At 49.1% G+C, this 16,561-nt stretch overlaps 1 protein-coding gene across 6 annotated transcripts in view; it reads left to right on the top strand.

Moving 5' to 3' along the window:
* The window catches only part of HYDIN (HYDIN axonemal central pair apparatus protein), a 108,311-nt gene that overhangs the window by 4,554 nt on the left and 87,196 nt on the right, over positions 1–16,561 (top strand). For 3 of the 6 annotated variants that reach the window (XM_032447004.1, XM_015873866.2, XM_015873863.2), the window contains exons 1-5: positions 8,423–8,567; positions 9,968–10,099; positions 11,062–11,187; positions 11,940–12,059; positions 14,515–14,649. In XM_032447004.1, coding sequence (XP_032302895.1) covers positions 9,980–10,099; positions 11,062–11,187; positions 11,940–12,059; positions 14,515–14,649 — 501 coding nt within the window. In that variant the 5' untranslated portion in view covers positions 8,423–8,567; positions 9,968–9,979. Of the gene's footprint in view, positions 1–6,145; positions 6,225–8,422; positions 8,568–9,967; positions 10,100–11,061; positions 11,188–11,939; positions 12,060–14,514; positions 14,650–16,561 lie in introns of those variants that run through there. The other 3 variants (XM_015873865.2, XM_015873864.2, XM_032447003.1) reach the window with 3 other exon arrangements.

The following is a 16,561-nucleotide window of genomic DNA, read 5'->3' as shown; positions in this document are numbered from 1 at the left end:
GGTTTCAGCTGGTATCTGTGCTGTATCTGGAGTGAGACTCAGCCTCTGTGCCTGCCCCAGCTTCCAAAAAGGCTCCTTTCCTCTTTCCATGGGACTATTGGTTCATTGCTCATGCACATGATGTGGATACTCTCAATGCCTTTCAGCTATACATGGGCTTCCCTCTTTGGTATGAAGCAGCTGGCAATGCTGATAGCTGATGGCTGCTTAAAAACAGCAATCAAAGCAGGAGACTCTTCTTCTCTTCAAGGCTGTGCTGAGGTCAACTACCACAACAATGCAGGATGTTTCAGCTATGGCACAGGGTCCCAAAGGACAAATGCATGTACCTGGGAATTTTAGAGGGTTATGTGACCTGAAAGTTAGGGGATTTCCATCCTGGAAGGTCTTTAAGGTTGTATGCAATCATGTCTAACTTTGAAATTGACCCTCTTTCTTGTAGGGGATGGGTTGATTGTTGGACTTAAGAGGTCTTTTCCAACCATAATGTTTCTCTTGAAGAGCAGCTGTTTCAGGCTCACCTGGATTATTGCTGTAACAAAGGGGGGTTTCTTTAGGGAAAACATCCCCAGGAGAGATTGCATTTGCTATCTGACCCTTGTTTGTGTTCTGTGCCAGCTGTTTGTGCCAGAAGCCTTGAAATCATGCTGTGGGCTCAAAGGGACGGTTAAATCAAGGAGGGATGAGCACGGGATTAGTTCCCAGGGCGACAGGATGTGTGCAAGGATGTGTTATGTTCTCTCAGCTTTATTTCAGAAAACAAACGAGCTTTGTTGTGAGCCAAGAATAGCAGAGTGAGCGATGGATGCTTCTGGAAGGTGAGAGCCTTCAGAGCTCTCTGCAGATGCTGCCAGTTTGTCTCCTGCCCTGCAAACAAACGCTGCTCGTTTGGAAGGAGCAATAGTGCTGTCCTGGAGGAATGCTCAGCACTGAGAGCCTTTCAGCTGGCTGTGCTGGTGAGATAAAGGGGCAGCCCCAAGTGCAGGGTCTGTGGCTTGTAGGGAAGGGAAGCATGGTGTGGAAGGGCTGCTCTCTTCTGAGTTCAGGGCAGGGGTGGACAGTGTGTCCAGTGAGGCAGAAAAGCTTCCCGTGCAGCGGAGAGGAGCAAAGCTCAGCCCAGGGACCACAGCTGCCATCCTAGATTGTGATGTCCTGTCTGCAAGGAGGCTTGTTATCTAATCCCTCTGTCTGGGAGGGAGGGCTTGCTTGCAAGCTCGTGGAGGGAGCTAAGCTCTATGCACAGCTGGAGCCTTCCAGAGTCAGCCTGCAGAGCTGTCGGTGCTTCTGCTGTGGAGAAGTGTTGCTTGCAGGCTGGCTCCTTGACCAGCCTCATCACTGTCCACATCTTAAGGAGATTCATCAGCTATCCTTGTGAAGGCTTCCTGTAACTAACTTGGTTAATTTTAGATGCCTCTTTAATGAGGTATTGTTAGTTACAGGAGTTCTGATGAGACCAGCCAGGAAAAGAAAACATTATATGATTTCCAAACAGATTTAGAAGCTGCTTTCCATAGGAGAATCAAGCTTAAACCATCTTTCTGTGAACAGCCCAGCAATGTGAACCTGGCTGGGAGAAACTGACATCCAGATCCTAATTAAAGGGGCAACAGCAGCTGGGGATGGTTAGAAGAAGGCAGCTGTAGCACTCACACATAGTGAACGCGAGTTGTTCACTATCCCTTGTGACTTTGCCTTTTCTCTGATAACTCTTGCTGGGCTTCTGAAGGAAATTGAGTCCCTGTGAGATCAGTCAGGTTGCCTGGTCCCTGGCACAGCCATAATTAGATCAGAACAAGTTTCTGACATTTGCTGTCATCCTTGGTCCATCACACGGTGCACTGCCTTTGGCATGGGAGAGATTTTTACTTGTAAGGAAGAGGGAGGATGGAAATGGGTGTTTTTCCTGCTGTAGGAGTTAGGAGTGAAGACCTGAGATAGGTCTGGTGGAGCCCCCCCCCCCCCAGGTGAGAAGCTGCCATTGGGTTTGTTTTGGCTTTGTGCAATGTGAGAGTGATTGTGATTAAAGTTGTTACACCTTCTATAGGGATGTTTAATGCTGATGTGGTAGAACCTGCTAACAGGTTCCCTCTCAGCTTTATCTTAGGTGAGTGGTGTTCTTAAGTGTAACTCAAGGTGCTCAGAAAGGCCAGATCTTCAAGTGATGTGGCCAGGAACAAAGCAGATGCCTGGTGAAGGAGGGTGGTAGATACCTGCCTTGTCTTGTGCTCTTGAATACTGGATAGGAAGCTGAGTCTGTGGAGACTTACTGCTGCTCTCCAGTACCCAAGTGCAGGCTGTGTGCTTGGACTGCAGGCTTCCTAAAGGCCCTGCTGGAGTTCCCTGCTTGCACAGTGGGACTCTGCTCCTGGGTTTGCTGATAGCTTGAAGGCAGAGGAGTGCTGGGAGGGCTTCAGGCATCGCAGCTGTTTGAGCTGACCCTCTATTTCTTGTTTGCAGGGGCAGAAACAATCTTGAATGTGCATCTTTCCTGATTGGAGATGAATTTCTTCCTGACAGGGGGAGCTCTTATATACCACGGCTTCCTCTGCTCATTGCCCACCTGAAATCCTCCTTGTCTCCTGTTGTCCTTTGAGAGCAGGCAGTCGCACTCCCACAGCAGGAAGAGGAGTAGGGTCAGTGGCTAATAGCTGACTGCTCCTTTGTATGTTCCCATCTGTTCCCTCTTTTCCCTTCTAATGAGATCAGGTGCTGGAGTGCACTGGGAAGACTTTTCAGTGTGAGAGGAAGTCTCCAACGAGGTACTTAAGTCCTTGCTTTCATCTCTGCTGGTGAGAGGCTGCTCAAATCAAACCTGCATCCTCTTAAGCTGCTCCTAGAACAGCAAAACTGTGTAGTGAGGCTGGCAGCCCTGGATCAGGTAAGTTTGTACTGCAGTGCTGAGCCATGTAGAGGTGCAAATCTGGCTGTTCTGAGACTTTCCCCTCTGCTTTTGAGGACACGTGTTTGTGATGCTGCTGGTTTTCTATGGATGGGAATGTTTGTATCAAGGAGAAACTGGAGAAGCTGCTTGGGGCTGTCTTCATTTTTGGCTGCTTGATTTCATGGCTGTTTTGGGGGTAATGTTAAGGATGGGAAGAGATTCAGAGGAGAACTTTCTTGGTCAGCCTTTGAGAGTGAAAGTTGCCCCTATGGCTCCCACTGCCAAAATGTACCCTCACAGCATTGGGTAAGGGCTCTTTGTAGGGATGCAATAGCTGCACTGCTCAAGAATTACTAAGTGCTGGTTCAGATCCAGCCAAGAACAGCCTCTCTTTAGCTGTAGCTCCCAGTTCATGTGGCATTAGGCTGGCAGCTCTTGTGGTCGACGTGGTGCTTGCAGGCTGCCCCAGCATCTCTCAGCACTGAGCTGTGCTGCAGGGAGCTGCACCAGCTGGCCTGACAGCAGCGACGAAACCAGCTCTTCCCTTCAGTGCTTCACAAGTGATAAGTAAAACAAGCTACTCCCTTCACGGCATTGCTTCTTGTGCTTTGTAGCTGCTCTAATTGCTGTAATGGTGCCAGGTGCTCTTAAGGGCTCAGGATGGCTTTGTCCTTTCCATGTGTCCCACTTATAACTGTTTGGTTTTCTTTCTCCTTGCTTCAAATAACAAAACCAGATGTTGGTGCTTGAAAATGCTTTGCAGTAGTGAGAGGTACCAGGCCTGGTGGTGAGAGATGGCTGGATTAAGTGGTGCCTCAGTATAAAAGCAAACCTTAGAGGACGTTGTGCTTGCAGGGGCCGAGGTCTTTGCTTTGTTTTGAAGGGCTGTGGAGAGAAAACAATTTACTCTCTTCAAATTTGATGGCTGCGCAGGCAATGTCAGGGTCTCCAAAGCGTATGTGTTTGAAATACTGCCTTGACTTCATCAGCAGACAGGGAGAAAAGAGCGCAGGGTTTGGAAATGAGATGGAAAAATAAGCAAAAAGGGGAGGAAAGGGTTGTTGATTGCTGTGATGGGAATCGGAGGGGAGAAAAGAAAAGCAAACTGTGCGCTGAGGTATTTACTACCAATAAAATCAGTGCTTTCTCCTGCAACGTGGGATTGCATTGCTCAGAGGAAAGCAGGGGGAAATGTGGTTGAAAGGAGCCAAGTTAATTTCCCTTCTTTCTCTGAGGGGTGGGAGGGCAATATGAAGCCTGCTTGAACTGAAGAGGATTATTTGTGTCTTGATGAAGTTGCAGTTGTGTGAGTGATCACAGTGCAGTTATGATTCAGTAGATGTTCTGATGGCATAGGATGCTGCTGGTGCTGTGGTTAGTGCAGGAATGATGCCAGGGAAGGCAGGTTGGTTCAGAGATGCCTGGTGCAAACCTACCTGGAGACCCTGCTTTGTTGGTGTTTGCAGTACCAGTGTCAGGCCTTGTTAATTAGACCAACTAATCAAGCAGTGGGGAGAAAGGAAGGTAGACCTTAGTGGAAAATCATGCTGCTTCAAGTCAGAAACACGGGAAGCCAAATGGGAGGTGAATATGGACCAGGAGTGATTCTCTGAATTGATCTTAATGGTAACAGTTGGGTACTGTGGCAGAAAACAGTTGAACTCATGGAGCAGGGAGGGGTTTAATGAAGGCAGGGGAGGCTTGGTGGGCTCTTGAGAGCAGCAAGATAGGATGGTGGTGGAAGGTGGAGCAAGGAGAAGGTGTGCATAGCCAGCATTTCTCCCTTGCCCCTGGCCTGCATTTACCACTGTGATACTTGTCCCTGTTGCAGGTGGGTCCCACCCAGATCATTGCAGCCTCAGTGCACCCTCTGAGCCCTCCCATGAACCAGCTTTGAATGCAGGGGGAAGATTCGTATCTCATGTGTTGAGGTCTTGGACCTGAAACTGGTTTGAGAAGCTGCTTCACTGCCTTGAGCGCTGAGCTTAGGAGCCTGGGGGTTGGGCTCAGCTCCTCCTTGCTTGCTGTGTGCTCCCAAACAGCTCTTTGTCTGCTTTCACATCTATCTGGGCAGCACAATCTGAAGGGATGCTCTTAATTAAGACTTTACAGCTCCAAGCGTGGTGAAGCCTGGGGCTCAGGTCACAGAGGAGTGTCTGCAGTCCTTTGCATCCTACAGAGCGCCTTAAACCCGTGTGTGTTTGTGCAAAGTGTGGCTTTAATTTCAGGTTCACTGCAGGGTTGCCTGCTGTCTGCAGAACCACAGCTGTGGTGAAGGAGCTACAGGAGAAGCTGGCTGTGGCCTTCCTTTGCTCTGCTGTGAAGGGCAGTCTGGCTGCTGGTGTGCACATATAGCTGCACTTCCCTGCTGTCCATTGGGCTGTCTGTTGGGGATGCAGTGTATTCATTTTCTTCCAAGTCCCTGCTAGCAAGGAAAAGTAATAATCTGCAGTGTTTACCTTCCCTGTCCTCAGAAATTAAGCAGCTTTGGCAGAACACATGTGTTTTGCAAAACACTGGAGACCCCCGAGGGGTTTTGTGTGCAAAAGCTGGGAGAGTTGAATAAAGCAGTGCTTTGCACAGGGAGCACACGCTCCTTCTGCTCCATCACCACGCTCCCTGCAGCAGTCCCGCTCCATCAGCTGTCCCCTGCTTCCTGCTAAGGTTTGGGGTGCTCCTCCTGTGCTGTGAACTGGGCTGTGATGCAGGAGCAGGATATGCACAGGCTCCCAGGTGAAATGCATCAATGGCTGCAGCTCCAGCTATTTAAACAGAAGCGTTTTCATCTGAGAGTGTTTGGGGAAGATGAAGCCATGACATGCTATTTTAGGTAATTATTTCACACTTTTCCACACTCTGGCATTTGCCCAAGGCTCAGTCTGAGGTGTGGGGGGCTGATTCTTAATGAAATAAGCTCCTGCTCTCTACAAAGGACAAATTAATATCTGGATGTCTGATGTGGAGATGCTCTTATTTGTCACCTTGTGTGAGTTTGGTTTGCCACTGTGGTCTTGTCTTCCCTGCCTGCTTGCTGTGCTTTCTTTGAGCCTTTGCTATTACTTTGAGAGGGGCTGCTGCTCAGCATCTGTCTCTAAAGGCACAGAGAGTATTTTGTTATGAATAAAATAGGAATAAAGGGGGAAGGGCAGCTGGGTTGTTGAGCAGTGGGATGGTGAGCCCTGAGCATCCCATACCCAGCCACATCCCATGGCCACCTCCTCCCTGGCAGCGTCCCCAGGGCAGTGACGTGGGCCCAGCTGGGCGGTCCCGTTGCTTTGGGAACAAGAATGGCAACAGTCCGGCAGTGCTGAGTTTAGGACTGGAGTGTGAGTGTATCCATGGGGTGAGGAAAGTGGTCCTGGGGGGGCTGTGAGCACACTGCAGTGACCTCCATCCCCATAGAGGGGGGTGCTGGGTGAAATAGAGGATGGCTTTTGGTGCTTTGGGTTAAGGGGACACAGATGTCTGTGGGGAGGGAGGTTAACCCTGTGTGGTTCCAAAAAGGAGGCTGTGTCTTCCAGGGGTGTTGGATGTTTCCCTTCTTCCTGCTTGGGCATGCACGGAAGAGTACGCTGGGAAGGGCAAACAATGCTGTGAGTGCTGGAGCTGCAGTTGTAGATTGTAATATATGGAGCTGAAGAGCATCCGAAGACCTTGGAGAGGAGTTTGGGCCAGCTGAGAGCTGAAGTTTAGTCAATGGGAGGCAGAGTACCAGCCTGCTATTAATTATCTCGGCTGTGGTGAAGCTTTTGTGATACACTGAAGGGTGGCAGCACCTAAGTGATAAAATATGGAGGGAGTGGAATGTGAAGGTGGCAGGTGAGGCTTCCTGGGTAGTGTGACTTGATTTAGAAAGCACTCAGCCACTTAGCAATGGGCTGGAGGAGCAGGAGATTAGTCCTGGAAGCTCTGTTCTCCTTTCTTGGCTTTCCTGAGGTGCTGTTTATATGGTAATTATGGCTAAGCAGGCGATTTCTAGGCAAGAAATGTGATCTTGCTACTTAAGCCTGAATGGGGCAAGATGATTTAGGCGAGCAAAATAGTTCAATAGCATCGGTTTTAACGGATCTCCTGTCTTGCTCTTCCAGCAAAGCATAATAGAAAGGCCAATTATCCAATTACTCCAGAGAGATGCTTTGTCTTTGCAGAAGGAAGGAGAAAGAAGATTTACAGTGTGTATTCCGAAGGAGAATTCAGCCACAGATGGGTCTGTGCTACAAGAAGAGCTGGGTTCCATATACCGCAGTGCAGAGTGTGCTGATGAGCAGGGAAGGGCAATTGGCCTGCAGTCACAGCATGAACTTGAGAGTGAAGGACCCCATGCAAGGCAGGGCTGTGTAGCAGCTGCTGGTGCTAAATCAAGCTCTTACCTGGCAGCACTATGGAATTCAGCATCCTGGTGCAGCAGGAAGGTTTGGGCTGGAAAAGGAGAAAAAAGTGGGCGAGTTCAATAGCAGGAGCAAAACGAAGCGTGGGGCTGGGTCACTGAGGTCAATGACAGCTGGTGGAGCATGAAGGCTGGCTCCAGGTGTGCCATCTGCCTGCAAGAGGCAGGAATCACATCTGTGCTGGGCAGGGGAGGCTCTAATGTTTCTCTGGGAGCTGCTGGGAAGGAGCACGAGGTGCTTGAAAGTGCATCTCCGGCCAGGTGTGAGAGGTTTGATGGCTTCCACCGTGACATCTCTGACATCTCTTTAAGCTCTGCCTCCTGAGATGAAACCATAAGCATGGGTGGTGCTCCCCCTGGCCTTACAGCACATCTGTTGGTGCCTTGAGCACACAAAGCTGTCACGTCTGGGGCTCCTTTACCCTGGCTCTTGGGTTCCTGCTTGGGTTTGTGGCTGGGCATGAAGCTCCCTGGAGCTGAGGTTCTCCTATAAGGTGGCTGCTCTTGGCTGGTGCATCTGTAGGTGCCATTAATTGGAACAAGCTCATCAGAGAGAGATGCATTCAGCAGCTGCAGCAGGAGAGGACAAAGCTTTGCCTTCCCTCTTAAAGAAATGATCCCCTTGTCTGTGGCATCTGAATTCATTTATCTGCTGTTCCGGCAGTGTTAAAAATGCTACTTGAAGGCGTGCTTTCTGACACTGCCACAGTCATTCACTGCAGAGTGAGATGTCTAAGAGATAGATGGGCTGTGGTGATTTGCAAGGGCTGTAATTCTCATTTGGGTGACACTGCAAACCACGCAGCCCAAGTCACCCCATTGGGGACTCTGAGAAAGTCCAAGATGAAAGGCAATCTCTGCTCCAACCTGGAGCTGAAGCAATCCCAAAGCCATAGATGCTTAAGCACACATTTGTTTGTGGGATGGGACTGGTGAAGGCAAAACCACAACTTGATGTCTGGGTCAGTGTGTCCTTCCTGGCATATTACTCCTATGGTTCTGAGTGTGGTTTTGTTGCTATATGTCCTCATCCTTCGTGGTGTTTTCTGCTCTGTGGAGCTCCCAGGAGGAGTGCTGGGCTATAACAGAGGGCTGTGGGGAGGCAGCACCCAGGCAGCCCAACGTCTAAGCCTTGTCAGTTGCCCTCTGGGTTCCGTTGGGCTCCCTGTTATCCCAACGGCTCCCTGCCCTGCTCCTGTCCTCCTGGCTCATCCAGAGCCTCCGGGGCTGTTTGTGCGGCAGTAGTGGGTGCTGCACAAAGTGAATCCTGCCAGAGGAGCTCTAATTACCTGTCCTAAGGTAAGGTCTGACTATAGGGTGGGGGTTCTGTTGGCTGGAGGACCGACAGCTGTGTGATGCTCAGTAGGAATGAACTGAGCTAGGAGCATGTCTGGGGGAGATGAAAGGGTGTCAGGGAGTTCTGAAGCTGCTGTGCAGCTTGCAGTGGTGGCAGAGATTTCTGGCTTGGCTGTGGGTTAAAGGAAGCCAAAGGGCAAAGTGAAGGCTGTGTGTCCTTGGTGACCTTCAGTTTATCTTTTTCTGCTCTGGTATATGGGGTTTTGGGGGGACGTGTTAGGAGCTTCCACCCAATACCTGCTCAGAGTTCTGGACTGACGCCCGTCTCAGGGGGCAGCTGCATTCAACCCAAAAACCGAGGTGCTGGGAGCCAGAGGCGTCACCCATTAATAGCTCTTTGGTCCAGCAGGCCTGCAGAAGGGAAGGATTGCAATCCTCATGTTTCTGGCTGCTTGCAGCCCCCACCAAAGCTCAGTGGGCCCATGGCTTCTTTCATTCTGCTTGTCCTCTCCTAATGCTGGAGCTCAGCAAGACCCCAGGCTGCAGCTGTGCACTGCTGGAGGTGGGGGTAATGGGATGGGGGATGGAAATAGACATCGTGGGCATGATGAACAGGATTAATTTTGGGCAAAGTTAAATTACAGCTAGAAAATTGTAACAAATAATCCAGTTATTCTCAAGACCCGGTAATAAAGCGCAGAAATCCAGATTAATGTTGTATCATCCCCATTACATTTCTCTTGGAAAAAAATAGTTATTTCCAGCTCAGAATCCCATCTCTTGCTATAGCGTGTCCTTGTGCCTGCATGACTGGGCTGTGCTCCCTTGCTTCTCCCATAAGAACAGAGGGAAACAGCCACCATGTAAACCTGTCTGTGTCTTTTGGGTTGAGGGCTGCCCTTTATATCTGTGCTTGTCCTTCCCTAGTGCTGCATGAAGAGTCAGATACTACAGATGCGTGAAGGAATGAAGTGATGAGCTTCCTGAGGATGCTTATGGGGGACTTGTCAGTGGCTCTGCTTTCACATGTTGTGTTTGCTTGTGTTCTTTAAAGGGTTCCATGCTCTCACTGCTGTTACAGCCTCTATCATGCCCACAGGGGGCTTTGAGTTTGGGTGTTAATAAAGGGAAATTAGGGCCCTTCTTCTCCACGGAGAGATGCTCTTGAGCACCAGGATAATTTCATGCCTGGAAGGCATCGTATTTGCTGGGTAATTTTTGTGACTTAAACCAACCAAATTAGCCTTGAGAAATGATAACTCCTCATCAGAGTGTTGAACTCAGTGCTCTGTTCATTAGAAGGCTCCCAGCACAAAGGGCAGAAATGTGGCTGGCAAGGCACTGAGACCTTACAGTCTGATTTCTCTTCTGGATATTATAAGTCCCATTGCTGCTTCTTGCAGGTCAGCTGAAACATGGCTACCAACAACCTCCACCAGTCCGTGGGATCCTCCAAAAACTCCGATGGGTTCCAGAATGAAGTGGTGGCACCTTACAACTCAAAGCTGGTCTCTGAGATGGAGGAGCCTGTAACAGTAAGTACCAACTGTGGCCAGGTAGGAGCCTTTCCTGGGTCCTTCCCTCTGTTTCCCCTCCTTGCTGCCATGCTTCTCTGTTGGAGGTGGCTGTCGTGGTGCCTTGGGGACAGGCTGTGTGTTGTGTTAGGGGATGTCCATGCTCTTGCCTGTGTGCACTGGAGCTGAGCCTGTGAGATACCGCACAAGGACAGCTGGAGCTTCAACACGTGCTCTTTGCAGTTGTCCCCGTGGTGTAAGGCAAGGACACCTCTAGCCACAGGCTGTGATGGTACCTGTGACTGCTGAACTGCAAACACTCTGCCTGAGGGCTTGGCAGGACATGGCCAAGAAAGGCTCCTAAACAGTTCTCATCCTAGTTTTGAGTACACTACAATGGAGTGAGGCCAGTCTTTTCTTCCTCATCCCTAAATGTCCCCTCTGCTGACCTGGTGCTGAGCCTCTATTGAAGAGACATCTATGCAGACCTTTGCATAAGGTCTGCAAGGCCAACCTGGAGAAAACAAGCAGTTAGAATAAGGTAAATAAGGCTCAGACACCAAACCTGGTCCTGGCACGGTGCTGCTCTCCTGTGACTTGCCCAGCAGTGACATCTCCATATGCAGACACATCATGTGGAGCTGGGGACCTGGGATGGGCTCCTTCCTGCTCTTCTCAAAGGTCACCGGCTCCATGCAGCAAAACTAAGGAGGAAACAAATGCCCAAAGAGCAGAAATCCCCAAACATGTCACTTTGAATCACGGAGGAGAGGCTAATGGGACAGAGCTGCTCTGTTGGAGCATGTGTATTCCGCTCTATATCATTAATTTACTGGCCATGAATATTTCAGCAGGTAACTTACGGGACTTCCAGGACTGTCCTAGTGGCTGCAGTCATAAAAGATTCATTGGTGGGGTTCGAACAAGAAAAGCCTTTCAGGAGGAAGGCCTTTCTCCAACCCTGGCTGGGTTTTGCTTTGCAGCTGACTCCTTCTGCCTTCCTGAAGGAGATGTCCCTCACCACGGAGCAGAGGCTGGCCACCATCCACAGCACTCGACGGCCCCACGTTGTTCAGCTACTGGATATAAGTGACACCTCCCATCAAAAGGTACCATTTTCCTGCCCTTTTCCTTGCTGTTTAATGTGACATTTCAGGTGCATGTGCGTCAGTCTTGCCCCCAGCTTCTTTCAGTTGCAGGGGGAGAAGGTCCTGCTGCCCTCTGCAAGTGCTGATGGTGCTGGAGGAAGGGCAAAATGTTTTTGCATTGCTGGGATGTTTTTAATGCTGAAGCCAATAGAAATAAACTGCTGAAATCAGAGCTGGAGTTTAGCTACCTTTGCTAAAGCACAGCATGGGGGAAAGATGGAACAGGGAAACAAGCTGCCTTCTTCCATCCCTGCCCCCTAGTAGGGATTAGGGCCACAGCTCCATTGCCCAGCCTTTGAAAGCTGTGTGCCCTACAGCACCATGGCTTCATCCTCCACATGAAGCTCATGGGAGATGGAAGATGCCAGGTCCAGTCTTGCTCAAGTTGTACAGTAATGCTTGACAAGAGGTGAACTTTACCACCATGCAGCGTTCACCCCAATTGCCTTTGTTCGACTGCATTGCTTTCTTTTTGGCCTTCCCTCCTTTGGCACCGCTCTGTGCTTGCTGGTTTCTATGCTCCACATCCAAATGAGATATATGGGGACCTGTAGGAATCAATCTCTGTCTCAGAGCTCATCCCAAGAGCTGGTCTTGGAACCCTACACAAACTTGAGCTTCAGCTCCTCCCTGCGTGCTTGTAGCTCTTTTGATGGGTCCTCTGGGGCTGTGTGACCACATTGGCCCCTTTCACTGCTGTCTTATATCTCCAGTTCTCCTCAGTTGACCTGGATCAGCCCTTGTTCCAGCCTTTCCCACCTGAAGTGGTGTTTCAGAGCTACGTCCCCTGCGAGGTCTACGAGGTTCCCCTGGTTCTGAGGAACAACGACAGGGTAAGTGCTGGGCTGTGTGGCTTTAACATAGTGCTGGGAGAGGAGAGTTGGCGTAGTGCATGTGAAATGCAGCATGTCAAATCCAGAACAAAGTGTCTCACATTGTTCCTGTTACAAAGACGTGGAGATGTTCCTGTGATATTAGGGTTTTTATCACTAGTTTTGACCATGCATGGCTGGTTTCTAACCAAAAGGAGCTTTTTGGGACAACATCCTCTTTAAAGCTCTGGACGTTTGGGCTTGTTGAGGGCTGCACAGTTCTTATCTTCTTCCTTGATTGTGCTTCACCTCCAGAGCTGAATTTTTTAGGCTTAATTTAGCTTAATTTGGTTCTGCTCAGGCTTTTCTAAGATAATGTGGCTTTCTGCTTTCCCTTTGGAGAACCACAGCACACCCGGAGTAATGGGCTTTTGAAGGTCTCTGCCTTTAACTTGGAATAATCTTGTGAGTGTTTTGAGATTTCACAAGCAAGTCGAGAAGGGAAAAGTTGAAAAATGTCAGCAATTTTACTTCCACTTTAAAGAGGGAAAATTGAGACCTTTTCAGATTCAGCAGGGGAAACGTTTGCTCAAATGAGGCATGTGCCAAAGTGTGAGCTGCTGGGAGCAGACAGGAGGGGGGAAGGAAAAGACATGATCAGAGATACGGCTGTGGCACAGAGGCATATAGAATCATGGAAGGATTAAGGTTAGAAAAGACCTCTCAGATCCCCAATCCAGCCCTTCAGTGCTCCATCCCAATGGTTCTTGACCACCTCCAGGGATCCCCCACCTCTCTAGGCAGTCTGTGCCAACCTTCCATGGCACATCTTGGGGCCATTTCCTCTCATCATATACAAGCAGTGGGATGTGTGTATAGGGGCATTAAAGGGTGTGTGTGGAGCCCTCTCCAGTTCTACCTCCTGGGTGAACAAAAAGCTCTTGGAATGTGTGGTAGGTGGAGGAGCAGCAAGATGGAGCCAAGTATGTCCTGAGACAACAGGTTGGTAATGGAAGACCCTGTGGCAAGATGGATGTTGTGTAGAGTGTCAGTTATTCCTAGGGAGCTCTGCTGTTTTCCTAGCTTCCCATTTAGCTTGGGAATATTGGAAAGAAGCAGCAGGAGCACCCAAGAAATGACATTTGTGCAGCCTGCATGGACCCCTTTACCATAAGAATTTTCTTTTCTGTTTTAAGAGCTGCCTCAGTTTCTCTTCTGCTACAGCTTCGTTTCCATCAAGTCTTTTGGCTTCAGCTGCTCTGTTATCCACATGGCACTCCATCATGTTTGTCTTTGCCAGGTGCCAGCCAACAGGCAAGCAGTTCATTTGCTCTATTCATGCTTCCTCAAGTGGAAAAGAACATCTGCATCAACATCTCTGCTGTTCCCAGTAAAAAATAATAAACTTGTACAGCTGCACCCTGGGATTTGTATGCACAACAAGGGGGAGGCAATGTGTGAATTGTTAGGGTTTTTTCCCCCTCCCCAAAATGAATTAGTTTTTGAAGCTAGTAAGACCTCAGCTATTGGACAGCACTGATGTAAAAGATCCACTCTGAGGAAAATCCTTGGCATATTTTAGTGTATGGAGATTACAATCCCAAGAGGGGTTGTTATATTCTAATTTAGTTGGCTTCTGGTTGTGTGCTCTCATAAAGTTTTCTCCCAGATCCCTCTGAATCACACTGACTTATATTGCACAGTAGCTTGAGGTTGTCTGCTCCATAAAATCCCATGAAGTATATTGCAGATAGAATCTGTGATGATTCAGACACAGAAGGGCTTTGATATACGTACTGCTCATGTCTCTTGTGAAGTTGCTTTTCTGCCTTCAGGCTGCTTCTCTCTCCCCTCTGAGGTGTTGTGGGTGGCTTTTGCTGAAGGTGCTTGTCTTCAAGGGGACTCAGCAACCAAAGCAGCCGTGTGCACTTGGGTTTGTTGGCTGCTGGAGTGGCCTGTTGGAGGCTTTCAGATGAGACTTGGAGCTCTGGGGTTGGTATCTGGGCACCTGGAAACACCAGCTTGCTTGTCTGGGGCTGAGACTGGCTTTTAATGACCAACCCACACAGCATTCAGTGCTGGTCACCTATCCTAAGGCAGAAAATGCCTTTGAAGCCAGTAATTGGTATGCACAGCCTACAGCCTAGGGGGTAGAGGGCAATGGTAGTGCAGCTCTCCATCATTTTGGCAAGCTGGCTGCTCTCATCTTCTAGACCAGCTTTCCCCCATGCTCCCTTGCTTTTTCACAACCTTTTTAAACAGCTCTCAGCCACATCCCTTTTCTCCTGTGGTTTTCTCTGTCTTCCTACATTCCTCCCTTTGCTTGTACTCCCCATGTATTGTATGTGTGTACCTCTGGGGCTAAAAATGCTTTGCAAAGGCAGTTGAGGGAGGATGTAACCTGCACAGGGGTCATATCTTTGCAACCTAGGAAGAAATAGAGGAAAAATCCAATACCTTCACGTCTTTCCTGCAGGTTCCTCGGCTGGTGAAGGTTGTCTTGGAGAGCTCACCTTACTTCAAGCTGATCAGCCCTGGTGACGTGTCCCGTAAGGTAGCACCTGGCATGCTTTCCACTTTCCGCATCCTTTTCACCCCTGAGGAGAACAAGGTGAGTCTGGAGGTGGCAGGAGGTTGGTCTTTAGTCTCAAATTCCCTCCATCCTCCGAGGGTGAGGTGTGGCTTTTGGGGGAACAGCACTGATTTCAGTAGGGTTGCCGAACTCTTTAACCACGGCAAGGATTATCCCCTCATAGGCTGAAAGCTCTTGCTTCAGACATGGATCCTTAACATACTTCCTAAAATCATCTGTTATAGAGGCACATAGAATCATTAAGGTTGGAAAAGACATCTAAAATCCCCAAGTCTGACTCCAGCCGACCCCCACCATTCCCACTGACCACACCAGTGTCACATCTCTATGGATTCTTGAATACCACTGGGAATGGTGACACCACACCTATCTGGGCAGCCTGTGCCAGTGCTTCACCACTCCTTTGGAGAATAAATTGTTCCTGATATCCAACCTGGATGTTTAATGTTATGTCTGGTTGGGTTCAGAACTCCACTTTTTACAGTGGGGAGGCCATGTAGAGATGTCCCAAACTTGATGACCCATTCCATACCACCATGTGCACCAGGGCAGAGGTATGGTATCTCTTTAGAGGTAGTTGCCTTCTTTTATTCACTTGATTCTGATTTACTGTCACACTCGGTCCCTTTCTCTAACAGCAGGTAGAGAAAAGTAGAGGAAATGCCCAGTGGTCCCCCATGCTGGAAAAATAATCTGTTCCTTTGGAGTGTCTGAGAAATCATTTGACATCATTAATATTTAGGGTAAAAATTAGCTTGGCTTAGGGCAGTTTTCCAGGCTACCCAAGAGCTTAATCTCAGTGATGTAGGCTTTGCAAAGTGACTTTAAAATGTGATTTATCTGTGCTAATTACTGAGCATCCATTTCTTGGGGGATGGTTGAAGTGGAAAACTGGTGCCCTCAGAGGGCAGAGCACTGTTCTTCAAGCTTAGGGAGACAGTAGGGCAATATGGGGCCATCACCAGAAGCAGAGGGAAAATTAAGAGAGCGCTAAGGACTAACGCTTTGAGAATGCATTAGTAACGTGATGAGGAGGTCTTCCCTCTGGACGTGGCCCTACTGGAGAAGGGTGGCACTTGGTGACCCTAGGGGTGCCTATCAAACACAGGCACTCCAACTGTGCATGTCTGCTGCCTCTTGAATGCTCCATGACCCCATGGATGGTGCAGAGGATTGGGATGTGGACACCAGCACCTTTGGCTGTAGGATTGATTGAGGGTTTTCTTGCTTTGGCTCTCATTGGGAGTGAAGCACAGAGCTGTGCTGTGCTGAGCCCTAAATAAGAGGAGCATGCAAGTGGTTTGTGGCCAGAATGCCACGTGCCTCGTAAGCCCTCTCTGGAAATGAGCAGCTTCTCGCTGCCTCGCAGCCATCTGGTAGCGTGCCACATGGCTGGGCTGTCACAGCCAGCATGCAGCCGACACATCTTGTGTATTGGCACCCATGTTATAAATACAAATGGATAATTCTTCTGTTGGGCAACATTTCCAATTAGTTACTCTCGCCGCCTCTGATTTCTGTGTCTCTGCATTCTGGCTCCACAATTTGTCCTGCCAGTCTGGGCTGCGGAGCAAACAAGCAGGGATATGCGTTGTGTCCTTCAGCTTTGTTATAGATGATCTGAAAAGAAGGAGGTGAGAAGCCCAGAAACATTGCACAGCTTAATCTGTTTGTATTTTCCCTTGCTCTTTTTTGCTGTAGCAATACAGCGTTTGCAGGCAACGTGAGTTGAGTCTCAGGTTTGCAAGATTCATTCCTGATGCTCAGTGGAGACTGCGTTAATGCTCGCTGATAATATGAAATATGACAGGATGTTGAGTTATTGTATTACTGGAATTAATTCTCTGTACATTCAGGCCGGTTCTGCTAGAGGTGTTTTGGTGTTCTGCTATTCCAAGTGCACTCCTGCAAAGGTTTGTAGGGTGGAAAA

Source organism: Coturnix japonica, chromosome 11 (genome assembly GCF_001577835.2).
Source record: "Coturnix japonica isolate 7356 chromosome 11, Coturnix japonica 2.1, whole genome shotgun sequence".
Taxonomy (NCBI): Eukaryota; Metazoa; Chordata; class Aves; order Galliformes; family Phasianidae; genus Coturnix; species Coturnix japonica.
This window is presented reverse-complemented; position numbering and strand designations above follow the sequence as displayed.